This window comes from Larus michahellis, chromosome 19 (assembly GCF_964199755.1).
Source record: "Larus michahellis chromosome 19, bLarMic1.1, whole genome shotgun sequence".
NCBI classification, from domain to species: Eukaryota; Metazoa; Chordata; class Aves; order Charadriiformes; family Laridae; genus Larus; species Larus michahellis.
This window is the reverse complement of record NC_133914.1, coordinates 7,078,080-7,091,902: the sequence shown is the minus strand read 5'-3', so window position 1 is coordinate 7,091,902 and position 13,823 is coordinate 7,078,080. Positions and strand designations below refer to the sequence as shown.

The window sequence follows — 13,823 nt, the reverse complement described above, 5'->3', positions numbered from 1 at the left end:
GAGGAGAAATATATAGGATTGCATTACCTCTGTCATTTTTGGCTTCCTGGAGCTGGACGGGACAAGCCTGCCTGCCTCTGGACGTGGAGCAGTAGCCATGGTGTAGGTTTCCTTGCTCACCTTCTGCTTGGACCTCAGGAGGGACAGGGCTGCTTTAGTGGATATACCTGGAAGGTTAGGATTATACAAGCTAATACACCAGCTGGCATACACTGAAGATCGTCGATCAACTTGCTGGATATGATTTGGCTTTATGTAGTTTAAATAGCACCAACTGACATTAGTGGTTGTGTGGAGACTGGGGAACTGAAGTACCTTCTTCGTATCTGTACCTTCTCGAGACTTCATTGCACTATGAGTGACCTCAGACAGAGGTGCAGGGCTTGAAGGGTTTGGTGGAGACTGCTCCACCAGTTCTTTGGAGTCTTCTTTCTTCACGGGTTGCAAAGGTGCCTTGCTGAGGAACTGCGTGCCAGCTGTCTGCTTATACTCTTCCAGTGCCTCAAAACTTGGAGAACCTGAATGGGACACAGCTTGCTGCAAAGTACTTGGGACTTCCTTTGGCTCTGACTGCTCTAAAGACAAACTAGGTGGTGTCTCAACCTCGACCCTGCCTTGGCTTTCTGCAAGAAAGCGAGATTTATCCTGCTTTTTCCCTTCCTCTATTGCACTAGGTGGCTTCACCACTTCCAACTTCTCTTCTGCTTCAGACACCTCCTCCTCTTTCACTCTCTTCTGCTGTTGTGTTTCCATTGTCAGCTCCAAACTACCAGCTGGAGAGAGCATCCTTTTGCTTCCACCAACTGTTGATGGGCCTCCTTCCAGTCCAAGGATGCTGTCTGATGGGGAGGTGAGTGGCATATAGCCTTTTCGTTCTGGTAAGGGCAAGGGCACTCTCAGATAGGGGCTCTGGAAAATGCTTCTTTGATCCTCTGTGATCATCTGTGCCAGATCGAAACCTAGTCCATGAACATCAGCGCTACAAACCAGGGTACCCTTGGGTTGGCGATCATCAAATTTTGGGAGAACGATAGAAGAGGAACTGCACTGTGACTGAGTGACCAGAATCTGGGACAGCGTTGTGTACATCGCACTCCCATAGGACGGCATATTTGTCTGTATGCGAACAGGGACAACAAGCGACACCATTGGGTCTGACCGTGTAGGAACAACGAGCTGAGACGCAGATACAGACACCGGAGGACTTGCTGTGCAGGTCAGAGGGTGCAACCTACTGTCCGAGCTATATTCTGTGCACGGGGAAAGACTGGAAGTTCCTGCTGCTGGGAATAAACTGGATTTGATCTGCGGTAAATGTCCACCAGCTTCACTTGGCAACTGGAGAGCAAACTGAGACTGAAGAGGCAGAAAAAAGGCTGAAGAGATGGGTGAGGACCCAGGGTAATGCACCGGCAGGAATGAAGGATGCTGCCTGAATGGCACCTCGGCAGGGTGAGACATTAATGGAGGAGCAATATGAAGGGGGCCTGGGTGGATGAGCGTTTGCGGAAGGGGCAGTGGTGGGGTCTGAAATATGGAAGGAGGAATCTGAGGCATGGTGAACTGAGCAGAGAGGATGTCAGACATAGTGTGTGCGGCAAAGAGCTCTGCAGACTGCCCTGGCTGCGGCAGGAGATGCTGGTAAGGAAAGATAGAAACTTGTGGGGACATGAACTGCTTTTCATGCAGCGTTAGCTGTGGTACGGGATGATGAAACACTTGTAGAGCTTCTGTGTATGGCTGGGTATAGGCTGGCTGAGGGCTGTCTTTTGGCTGACTCTTTTCACTTGGGTAAGTACCATGAGAGGGCAAAGGGGGTGAAGATGTTGGCTGATGGGGCAAACTTGTCGAAGGAGATTTACTTGAAGAAGGAATTGGATCTTCTGTCTCTGGACGGCCTGTTGGGGCTGAGTCTGGCTCGTGCTCTGGGTGTCTAGTGAGGGATGCCTGCCTAACTAGAAAGCATTTCCTTCTCTCCTGTGGAGCTGAGGAGGTTGAGGGGCCAGGGGTTGAGGCAGGAGTGGACGACAAGCTCCCATAGTCAAATGATTTACTGCGGGTCTCTGACATCTGGGAAGGATGGGACACATTCGGTGTCTGCTCAGAAGCGGATCTCCGCATTTCCCTGGAATGATGATGGTGGCTTGGTACCATCAACATATGTGAGCCAACGCCAGGAGGCTTTGGGTGGGATTCAGAGGGCTGACTGGTCGACTCCGACTTGCCGTGGTCTTCACGATCAAACGACACAGAGTGGCTGGAGCCGTGGGATATGCTGCTTTCCTGACTTGGGCTTCGGGTGAGAGAGACTGATTCAAAACTGGACTCTCCGGAGGACTGAGCCATTTCTGCCAGCCGCAGCCTCTTCTTTTTTGGTGGGAGTTTCTCTGCAGGGAGCTGAGAAAGGGTCTGGCTCCTCTGCGGCCACTGAAATTCCTCTGTTTTCTCTGGCTCTTTTGGAGGAGGCTCTGGCTCCATTTCTGGTCTGTCAGGCTCTTCTGTGACCAGAATCTCCGGGACCTGGATGTTGGGCTGGCGTACCAGCTTGGGCTGCAGGGAGTGAGGCGGTCGGCTGTGCTGGGGTGTTGGCTGAGATGAGTACTGTGACAAGGGTTTCTCTTCTTCCAAGCTGCTCACCTGCTCGACAGAGTCGGACTTCTCAAAGGAGCTCGTATGCTGGATGACGGAGATCTCCTTTGAGGTTGTTCTTTTCTCTTTGCCCTCCACACTCGGAGCCGGTTTGGTATTCCTGGAATGAAAGCTGGCACTGACATCAGAAGGTGCGGATTTACCTGGATCTGCTGGTGACTTAATGGATTCACGGGTTAGGTTTAAAGCGATATCAGATGACGCCGGGTTTGCAAACTGAGTCCCTGGCCCAGTACTGGAGGAGGGAGTGTCAGACAACTCGAAAGCTGGAGGCTCCTCGTCATCACCAAGACTCTTTTCCTTTCGTCTTTTTCGGAGCGGGGTCAGCTCCAAACTGCTCCCTAGCTTGTAATGCATCACCTGGGGCCACGTGTCAGGATCCGCAACGCTTTTCTCAGTCTCTGAAGAGGTATGGGAAGTGGAAGAACGAGGCTTTGAAAGCTGCAGTTCTGAGCAGTAGTATTTCTTATGGGCTTCATAATTGTCCCTTTTCTTATACCGAGCACCACATACGTTACACTCGTACATGAACCCTTTAACTTTCGGACCCTTCCGTGACTTTTTGGTAAGTTCGCTTTCCTTGGTTTCAGGCTCCTCGGGAGGTTTGGAAACAGTTTCTTTGTTCGTGGAGCTAACCTCCTCGGAGACATATTCTGTTCCCAAAGGTAGCTCAATAGCTGGTTGTCGTTTTAGCATTCGAGGATGGGAAGAAAACGCTTGACTGCGGCTTAAGACTTCAGGCTCCATGATGTGATCATCAAATGAATAGCTACCTCTAAAGGTATGTGGGGAGCTTATAGTGCATGCAGCAGAAGGCATTGAGTGGCTTCTTAGGAGAGGCACTGTCTCTGTGGCACTGTGGGATTGCTGAAGTGACAACAATGATTGTTCGGGCTTAATTTTTTCACTGTGGGATGTCAACACTTTCGATGCATCCAACTGGCTACTGGAACCAGACTTGATATCAAACTGAAACGGTTCTCTATATACACCAGACTTTGGAGATTCAATGCTGCTACGTCTAGATAAAGAGCTTCTTCTAGGCTTAACGCTATCTATTTCACTGGTATCTACAACAGCTTCATTAATTGTAATTAGCTTAGTGATGTGTTCAATAACCTGTGTTCTAGGCACAGATAACGGTACCATACTAGGTTTCTCTTCAGTAGACAGGTGCGGAAACCCTTGGGTTGTGTTTGTACCTAACGCTGCAGTCCTTTGCCCAATCCTACCACATTTCCCAAAAATAATTTCTGCATAAGATTTTGCATTAGTATTTGGTGGGCTGATCTGCTGCTCTGCACTTTCTGATCTTGAGAAGTAGCCCGACTCGGTACTCCCTTTGCTTCCGGGGCTCAGGAAAGCTTGTTCATCTATGACCTTTTTCCGTTCACTTAAGCGGAGTGCAAGCTTCTGCTTTATAGTATGTGTATCTTCAGATTTATGGCTCAGAGCATGGTCTGATGATGGCTCCACAAACTGGGTGCTGTCCTCAAGAGACTGAGACATACTGGAATGAGACAATGAACACCGGTCGTGGCTGGAACCTTGGCTCCCTCCACTCAGCAAACTACTGGACAACAGGGTGTGCTTCTGCCTAGGTGAGAGCTCTAATGAATGGCCTGACATTGCACCTGTTTCCTCCTCTGAATCTGTGCTTTCTCCTTCTGTTGGCTCTTCGAAGTCCTCCCCGCCAATCCTTTCCATTTCTAAGCTCGATGGATACATCTCCGCTCCAATCCCTGAGGCCAGCCCAGCCTTTATTCGATGAGCATGAGATTTTCTATGTTTATACAAATTGCTCTTAGTCTTAAAAGAAAAGCCACATGGAATGCAAGGGTATGGCCTCTCACCCGTGTGTGACCTGATATGTTTTTGGAGCACACTTGGCTTCGCACAAGGCCTGCTGCAGTACTGGCAAATATATTTGCCTGGCTTCTGAGGTTTCTTTTCCTTCTTGTGCACTTCCTCAGCTTGCTTTAAGGAAACCTGCGAAGGGCGAGGGATATAGACCTTTTGAACGGACGGCATGTCCTCTCCAGGAATGATTGGTGAATGGGAAGGTAAGAGCTGGCCGTGGTGAGAGTGAAGTCCGGGTGATGAAAAGGAGCCAGAAGGACCTGGTCTTACTGGATCAACTAGCTGCCATGTGGGACCTTCAAGGACATGCTCTGGTTTCCCAGGAGACATAAATGCTGGTGACAGTGCGTGCTGCTGAAGCTGCGAAACGTGGGGAGGATGTTCAAAAGAGGAAGGCTTAGGTTGCTTCTGATGTCCAGTCTTCTCCTGAGATTCTTCTCTTGGAATCGGCAAAGAACCAGAAAAGTGCTGCTGCGATATGATATCTCGGAGAGGGGTTCCTTGCGAAGAAGCAGAGCTGCCCTGGTACGTAGCTGCAGATGAAATACTGGCTTGGAAAGCCTCTCCTTTGGGAAGCCTCTTTCTTGGACTTTCCTCAGCCTTTTTTGTGCTCTTCTGGCTTTGTTCAGGATCCATGACCTTAAAAGGGTCTTTGAATGCTATTTCGGGAAGGTTTTGGCAGGCTTCATTTACGAATAATAAAGGTCTCTTCTGTAGATTCCCTGTTTTGCCTGCATTTGCTACGAAGCTGGAGCCGCCAGGAGATGGTTGTTGATTTAAGATTTTACTAAAGTGTCACTAGTTGCTATTTGATTCAAAAAAAAAAAATGTTTCAGGGTCAATAAAGTTCACATTGGTAACACATGACAAACTACTTCAAAGAGAGAAAACTTTCCAAAACTTTTAGTCCAAATATTTTCCTTGTGAACTTGGTTAAGGCTTTAAACCTTGCCATTTTATTTCAGTTGACAGTGGCAAGTCTTCAAAGTCAAGATGCAACCCACAATGTGTCTCTTGTTTGTTATGCAAACCTTTGAAAACTTGAGACTTTGGTGCTCATCTCATAATGATCTTTTTTTCCTGTGCAAGGAAAATAACACTGAACGGTGTGTGTCCCCCTGTGTCTTCCTTCTGTTCCACTTTTGAGTTCAAAAGCCTTGGAAAAGTATTTCCCACGTTTCTGTAATTACAGCCAAAAGAAAACAAACAGAGAAAATTACTTCAGTATTTGTGTTTAAGTAATTAAATGCTGCTAGTTTTACAGAGGATGACAGTAAACATTTTGCACAAAAGAAATGCAGAATAACCGATTGAATGCGTACCATTCATGAGACATTACTTTTAATAGTAATCTAAACATAAATTGTAGTAAGTCAAACCTTGGACTCATGCTCAGTTTAATGCACACGCAGCCTGGCTCTGTAGCAGTAAGCAAAGACAGCAACTTGAAACACAGTTTTGAAAAACATACTATAATGGTTTGAAACTTGAATTCCTCCTAATCTCCTGCAAACATTTATGGGTTTACAATTTTTATAATTATATTTCCCTTCCAAACAGACTACACAGCAAAGCCGACGAAATACAAAGCACCGCCTAATGCAGCACATACATTCACTGACATAGAAAAAGCAAATCTTTTCTGTGTAAAATCCGCTCTTAAGCTTGCAATAACCTTCGGTGTCGTTTACAACAATAGCAGGTAAAGAGGAAGCACACACAGCCTTTTACTGAAATGTTGCCTCTTTAATTTCCTGCCTTTTGCTGCCAAACAATGGTGTAAATCCAACTTCTATAGCATGCCCACATCTCGTACAGGCAGGGTGTCGAAATTGGCTGTAGATAATGGGGAACCCTTCTTACAATGAATCTGAATGTGAGGCTCTATTAAACCTCTATAAAACCCCCTATAAAACCCTGACCCTTGTCAGCAAATACAGCTAGTAAGGAGACACTCGGGGAGGAAACACTCTGATTCCACTGAAATAAGACAACATCACCAAGAGAGGGAATATGGAATAGAAAGCAGGTGGGGTGCTCCTAAGGAAAATAAGGGTGGTGCTTTTTAAGTGAAGCAAATTGGTACATGTCATTTACAACGAGAAAATAAATATCTTCCTTCTTTATGACGCTATTACCTGCCTTAGGGTGCCGTGCCTTGCTATGGCAGCATTGCATTGGTTTCATTATGGGAAATTACTCAAAGCCCTGCTGCTGTGATCCTGCCCCATGCGGGGGGAGGGCGCATGGATGGGGCTGAAATCTAAACCCAGGAAAACAGGGAAGCACAGGGGACTGAGATTTTAGCTGCACAATGGCCCAACTTCCTCATGAGGAGCAGCAGTGGAGAGCCAGAAGAAGAGGTTGGTTGTGTTCAACATGAAGTCCTCCGAGGATTACACACTCCTAATTCATCGCTACAGCCCTGTGGATGCTCCACATTCAATGAGAAAAGAGAGACCTGGAGTGTAAGGTTTAGTTTAGCAGAGCCTAAAGATGTGATAACATCCTAGGATACACCGTGACCAAAGTTAAAAACTGGTTATTCTTTGGACAGGATTGATTTCTCCTAAACTTAGATGGCCACAAGTCAGGGTTCAAGTCCTTAGACACATCTCCCCACACTGTGACTCAGAGAGGCAGGTGCCAATGAGGGACCTAACGTGAGATTTTTAGAGGTTGATTGCCCTGAGATGGCATCTCTTATTGATTGGATGAGTGGCTTACTTGGCCAGCTGTGACACCCGTATCTTAGGTAAAAGTAAAGAAAATTAGTTTTATCCTTAAACTTCACCTTCCTTTTCCTCAAATACAGGTTCTGCTCCCCTCTGGCAGGAGCTTCACATCTCCCCGGGACCTGCAGAGCACTCGCACTTGCCCCAACTTGCTAAGAAAGGTGCCTCCTGTTTATGGGCTTATTGCTATGAGGAGTAATTAATTACATTTTGCACCCCCGTTTTGGAGAGTGCTGGCTCCGTGATGCTACCTAACGCTGACTGTGGTCTGGGCTAGACTTAGAGCACCATACTTAGAGCACAGGACTTACTCAAGATCAAAGGCAGTTGTGGAGCCAATTTATCAAGTTGATTTTTGCCCAAGATGCTGTTCCTTGCCCCGCTCATGACACATAGAGCCCATCAACTTGCTAGAAATGGATTTAAGCAGAGACTTTTTCAGGAAGCACAAAGTCAGCTCTGCCTCCCACAAGCTCAAGCACTCACATTTAAGAACTGCCAACTCGAGAATACTTGAAAGACATTTTAATAGTGTGTTTTCTCCTATAGCCTCCATATCCACTCCTAAGTGTATAATAATTAGGGCTGTGAGGAAGCTTCCTGAGATGATTCAATATCATCCCAAATGTTCAGACCATCCTCAGCCTCCTCTGATGAACACATGGGCCCCAGCTGATTTTGCTGGGAACTCTGCATAAAAGTTAACATTTAAAGAATTGGTCAACAAACAAGCACACCTGCTGCTTACAGCAGCGAGCACAGCCATTCTGGGGCATTTTGGGCTACTTTCTACACATTTTTTCAATTACCAGAAATGGCCCCTGGAATGGCAATGGCAAAAGACAATTCTCCTAGCTGGATGCGGTTACTCCGGATTGATACCTCTCAAAGGAAAATTCAACAATGCAAAATAAAGGGGCAGAAAAAAACAAAGTCCACTCAGCTAAAAACTGTAGGAGGATTTCTCCCCGATGAACTTGGAGGCATGGTAGAGGAAGGGAATGAGAGCTCCCAAGGATCTGGTTGCAGACGCCTACCACTGCTCTGCCCAGCTCGGATACAACCTGGAGTAGCTAAGGAGCATCTCTCTGCATCAAACCGGATAAGAGATCTTGTTCCGCTGTTCTCTCTTTGGCCTGGTGCATCCCTCCAGCTGGCAGAGACGAGAGCTGGTGTGGGTCAGCCCCACAGAGCTCCTCTGCATACAGACAGCTTCCTACTGGCTCCTTCTGCAAATCCAATGGGACTAACATGGGTGGGAAAACCTACTCTTTTTTTTACTTTTTTTTTTCTTCTTCCTCATTTTCCTTCCATTTTCTGTTCTCTTAACCTCAGTCAAAAATCTGTCTTCAGACTTCAGCTTTTTAATATTCATTACACTTTCCCAGTTCTCCCATTTTTTCTCAGAAAAGGCACATCTTTTGCTTTCGCTTTCAGCTCCGCCTCCTGATGACCCGCATAGTTTCTTCTCTCTGGCGTGTGTTGTGCCCCTACTATTTTTGCTTATCCCTTTCATTTTGCGCGTGTTCTGCACTGCGCTCTCTGCGGAAGAGCACGACAGCAGCTAAGGCGCAGCAAGGCAGCGCATGGCACTGGCACAACATCGGCAAATCTTTAAGAAAAAAAGTCACAGGGATTTTATGGCACATGGTTTCCAGCTGCTAACATTGCATGTCTGTGACCAAATCCAAAGTACGGGCACTAAAACTGGGGATTCCAGCTATTATTTCTATTCAAACATAATTTCTTAGGGTTTTACTTGAAATGCAATGGAGCGAACATGAACAGAAATGCCTGTTTCATTCTCAACGACAGAAACAAAGACTGCCACCCTGATGAAAGAAATCAATAACAAAATTCCTTCTGATTTTAATGGGACCAGAATTTTACCCTAAAGCCTGACGAAAAAATGCTTAGAAACGTTCTTTTAGACAGTCACAATCGTTGGTATTTTGAATTACCTTATTACGGCTGAGATGAATTCCTGCACAGAGGCCCAGGCACAGAGTCTCTCCCAATCCTAAACCTCACCTAAATCCTCCGAAAGGGTTTGAGGAAGAGCAAACCAGTGTCCAGCCTTAGGTTGGTCCCTCTGTGCCTGGGACATTCACCACATATATGCAGCCATGCCCCAAACAAGCTCTTTACTAGTGGATTTGGGATTGAGCCGCCCCGTAAGTGAAGAGAAATGCCGCGGGCTGCACCTGCCACCCAAGCTCCAGGTGGGACCATCACCGAAAAGACACTGGAAGGCATCAGGACTTCCTCTACGTCAGTTGGCCTCCGGAATTCATTCCTTTCAAGCGACATGTGGAAAACTGCAGTGCTTGGCTTTCTGTCGCTTTCCTTTTGTTTCCAGGACGCTGAAACATCTCATTACAGTGGTTCCTTAAAACCCTCTTGGTGGCAAAACTGCTGTTTGCAATACTCAAGCAGATGGAAGGATTTTTTCGGCTGTTTGGTCACATCCCAGCCAGATCGAGATCCAGTGTGGTCAGCAGGAAGCTATTACAACTCTGCTTTTTCTATACTGTTCCAGCCACAGCAGCATTTTCTTCTATACACCAAAATTTGGCCTGTTTTTGAGGATGCCAGGCTTATGTGCTACTGGAAAATCCGCCTGTTTATTCCTCACGATAACTTTGAAGCCGTTTGGCCAAATTGAAACAAATTTAACCAATGACCAACATAATTGACAGAAGTTAAATACATTTTTAAATCTCCCAAATTTTGTGATAGTGAGTGAATGAGGCAAAGCCCAAGCCCCTTGGTTCTACTCCACTGAGGGAAAAGCACAGCTCCCTTCTTACTGGTAGCCACTAAAAAGTCCTGTCTGCGGAAAAAGCTTTATTTAACATTTGCCTCTTTTTAAACTATGGATGAATCAATCTGGAGAGACACATCTGTGGAAAACCAGATCCCTCTTTTCAGTAGGTCACGCTGTTTCTCAGTTCTCACAAAAAATCTGCAAGTCCATGCTTTATCAAAGCAGATAAGGTGATGGACGGTGGGGCATTCTGCTACCCAGAGATCATCGTCTTTGCAACTAGATCCTGACCGTAGCTTTGAACGAAAGGGCAGACGCCACCTTGGACACTCAAAGTGATTTATGACTGAGGGGGATTAGCAAGGCAAACAGCGGGCAGCAACAGCAGATCTCCCGTCATTACCTCTTGTAACTAGAGTCAGTAATATAAAACGCTGCTGCAGCACGGGGGGGACTCGCCGGGCAAAAGTTTCTCCAATATATTGAAGAAAAAGCAACGAAAAGTAGACAAAGAGACAAGCAAGCCCTAGCCCCAGGTTGAGTCCACTGCAAAGGGCACTGCACGTGCCCAGGATAAGTCACTAGGGAAAAAAAACGAGATTACTTACAGTGGATTTGGTAGTCTGTAATTTTGGCGGTGTCTCTCTCTTGTTTGCCCACGATTCAATTCAGTCTGTAAAAGAAACAGCTCGTTGGAATCATAATGCGCGTACGTTAAAATGCCATCTCAGCAGTGAGCACACAGGACTTACATCAGGTGCCCTGATGGAGAGGATTGCTTGGTAACCGGAACAGTACACAAACTCAGTCCCAACAGCTGGAGAAGCCCTTGGTGACTGCATTCACCTCCTTCAGCATGTTTACCCTGATGGTGACCTGCCCGCTCGTACAAAATGCGTTACCACGGGGTATTCCTCCTCCCGGAGCGGGCTGCGAGGGAAACCACAGCCTGGCTGGTGTCAGCCGCAGGCAGATGCAGTGCAGACGAGACCAAAGCTCCACACCCTGGCACGGAGTTCAGGCCTGCTCAGCTACTGAGTGTTCAGATCAGTATGCAGGTGCTGCAGCCCTTCCTCCGAAGCTCACGTTTAGTCCCAAGTTTTGCACTTAGACCACCTTTAGTTTTCAGTAAAGCATTTAGTTCCTCCGTACTTACCTTCCACCACACTCCTAACACAAATGCATTGATCTACACCTGGGTGAGACTCAGATAAAGGAAAGCAACATCCCAAGTGAAGATCTACTTTGAAAAATGACCCTGAGTGTGGACCGTGCTCCGCGTTTTCTTTACATGCAAAGACAAAGCCATTCCCTTCACAGACACAAGCATTGCAATTCCACAGGAGAATATACGGCGGAACTCGTTTGAGTTCCTCCAAGTTGATGCCCCCATCACCAAATCCTGTGTCCAGTGGCAACTGTGCAATCCACTCTGCAGCAGCGGGGTTTGAACCTGCCACCAGAGCTCAGCTCACCGAATAACAGCGTCAGGACAGAACACCTCTCTCTTCCTTTCCTACATGGTCACAGCGTTTCTGAGCCACTGAAGGAAAAAGGGTGGCAGAACGTATTGCTTACTTAAACATCTCCAGGACACAATTCTGATTGCACAGAAACCCTAGTTAGTATTTTGAAAACCAACTTAAGGTCTCTCAGACTTAGTGAAAATTTTATGAAACCTTCGAGGTCTTCATGTTCAGAGATGGTGTCTCCTCCCACAACTGGCTGCTGCAGGACAGTCTCTGCCTTTAGGAAGCAAGTGCCCAAATATTCCCAAAGTTTTGAGCTTCATTTCTGCCACTTTCTTCAACCTGCCTTCAAGCTTGCTGACACCTTGCCTTTTTATCATATTGTGTCCAACTCTGGACTGCACCTTCCTTATCCCTCTGACCTCCTGCTACCGCAGACCTGACCATGCTACTCAGATCTACACATCCCCACCCTCCTCCTCCCCCTGAAAATGTCCCGGTGCCACCTCCTTGTGCCAATACCAGCTGTGTAAAGATGGGGTTGCAGCGGGAAGTCACCTCACCAGCCCCCTTCTCCAGACAGCAGAACCCCTGGGCATGTGCTGGGACATGTGCACCTCTGCACAGAGACACCAATTCTGTCCAGGCAGACAGGGACATACAAACATCTGAGCAAGAATGAGTTTGGAAACCAAACACTTAGTCAAGTGGCCTCCTCTCAGCTGAGGAACATCCTGAACCACAGCCATGAGAAAAAGGTCATTTTTTTCACCACTCCGCTTCTCATTCCAGTTTTGCTATCCAGACTCTCAGAACCTCTAAGGTCAGGAAGAATGAAGCAGTGGATGGACAGCACTGAGGTGCCTGAACGCAGCTGTTTCTCCTCCAAAATCCCAAGCTCAAAGTGGAAACAAGTTTGGTGAAGTGTCATAAACTCTACTCGAACCCCACAGCCACCACAAAGCCTGGCACAAGGAGCACTCATTTGGCTGGCAGAGGGCTGAAATTCCACCTCCCTTGGGGCCGTGCCTCCTAAAACCCAGCCAAGTCTCTGACAACTCAAACCACTTAAATCCTTTTGGTATCTGATAGCTCCATGCTGTGTTACGGACACAGCATCCATGAGAGAAGAGGTGACCCCTGCACCACCATGAAGCATTCAGCCACAGGGTGATAAAATGCAAGACAACTCTCCTGCCTCTTAGGGAGGTGGATCCCATGTCCTATGTCCCAAGTTACTGTCCCAGCCCCGTCACCGGTGTAGCGCATTTCGTTTTTCCAAATAGGGCTGGCCCAGCCTGTAGCCAGGAGCACAGCAAGTCATGAGTCAAAGAGAGGATAAACAAATGGGACCTTCAACCTGCAGCAATGTTTGACCGCTGAGAGAGGAGGATGCCCCGGCTCCTGCTGCTACCTTCAGCCCAGGGCTGCAGGAAGAGACACACAGCAGCAGTTAATGTTGATGTGTTCTGCAAAAGCTTCTGATGTCCCTTTGCCCATTTCTAGGCCATACAGCATCATCATACCCATGATGCCTGTGTGGACACCCATTTGTCAGGCCACCCCCTGACGCAGCAGGTAAGAAATTCCCCAAACCACTGCCAGCAACGGCATCATGCCAATTAGGAGAGCAGTTTCTAGACTGAAGGGGGTAAGAAGCTGCGAGGGTCTTGAATCCTCCTCCCCTCTTCCCTGAAGAGCCATGAACAAGCTGTGCTCCTCTTTCCTCCCCAACATCTGCCTTTGCTGGAGAAAGGAGGACTCTGCTCAAACTGGAGCTGAAGTTATTCCAAGCTGGCACGTGCGGCCAACATAGGGCAAGCACAGCCCCATGCGTGGGGACAAGGGGACCTCCACGGTGGCCCCCAGTTCACTTTCCCCCTATGCTGGCTCCCTAAGTGGGTACAGCTAATTGAAAAAGTAGCAACAGAAAGAAAAAGCGCATCCTCCGTTGCTCAGAGCAACACTTGAGATTGGCAAAAGAGCACTCCCTCGGTGCTCCCCCTGCTCCATGATAAAACGAGCGTATCCGCATGAAGTGTGAATATCACTCGGGCGGTTGGGTCTCCATCCACAGGCCCCTCCCCTCTAGCCCTGCTTCCAGCCGGTGCCCTGTGACACACTTACCCGACGGCAGAGCGGGGTGAGGGGCCAGTTGAGGGACAGGGTTGGGAGCCAGCGGGGGGACAGGGGACAGGCAGGAAGGGCCCGCCCAGCGCCATCAGTGAGGATGGAGTCTTGGATTAGTGTCCCGGGAAGCAGCCAGCACGGTGCAGGCGAGCAGGACGGATGGCGCAGCAGGAGGCTGGATGGGCTCCCCAGGGGAATCCGCTCGCTCCACGC

The 13,823-nt window shown here is 47.9% G+C and overlaps 1 protein-coding gene across 8 annotated transcripts in view; it reads right to left on the bottom strand.

Moving 5' to 3' along the window:
* Nucleotides 1-13,823, bottom strand: part of HIVEP3 (HIVEP zinc finger 3) — a 324,947-nt gene that overhangs the window by 65,942 nt on the left and 245,182 nt on the right. For all 8 annotated transcript variants that reach the window (XM_074563334.1, XM_074563333.1, XM_074563335.1 and 5 more), the window contains 2 exons: nucleotides 10,620-10,684; nucleotides 28-5,689 (listed from right to left, as the gene is read on the bottom strand). In XM_074563334.1, coding sequence (XP_074419435.1) covers nucleotides 28-5,145 — 5,118 coding nt within the window. In that variant the 5' untranslated portion in view covers nucleotides 5,146-5,689; nucleotides 10,620-10,684. The remainder of the gene's footprint in view (nucleotides 1-27; nucleotides 5,690-10,619; nucleotides 10,685-13,823) is intronic.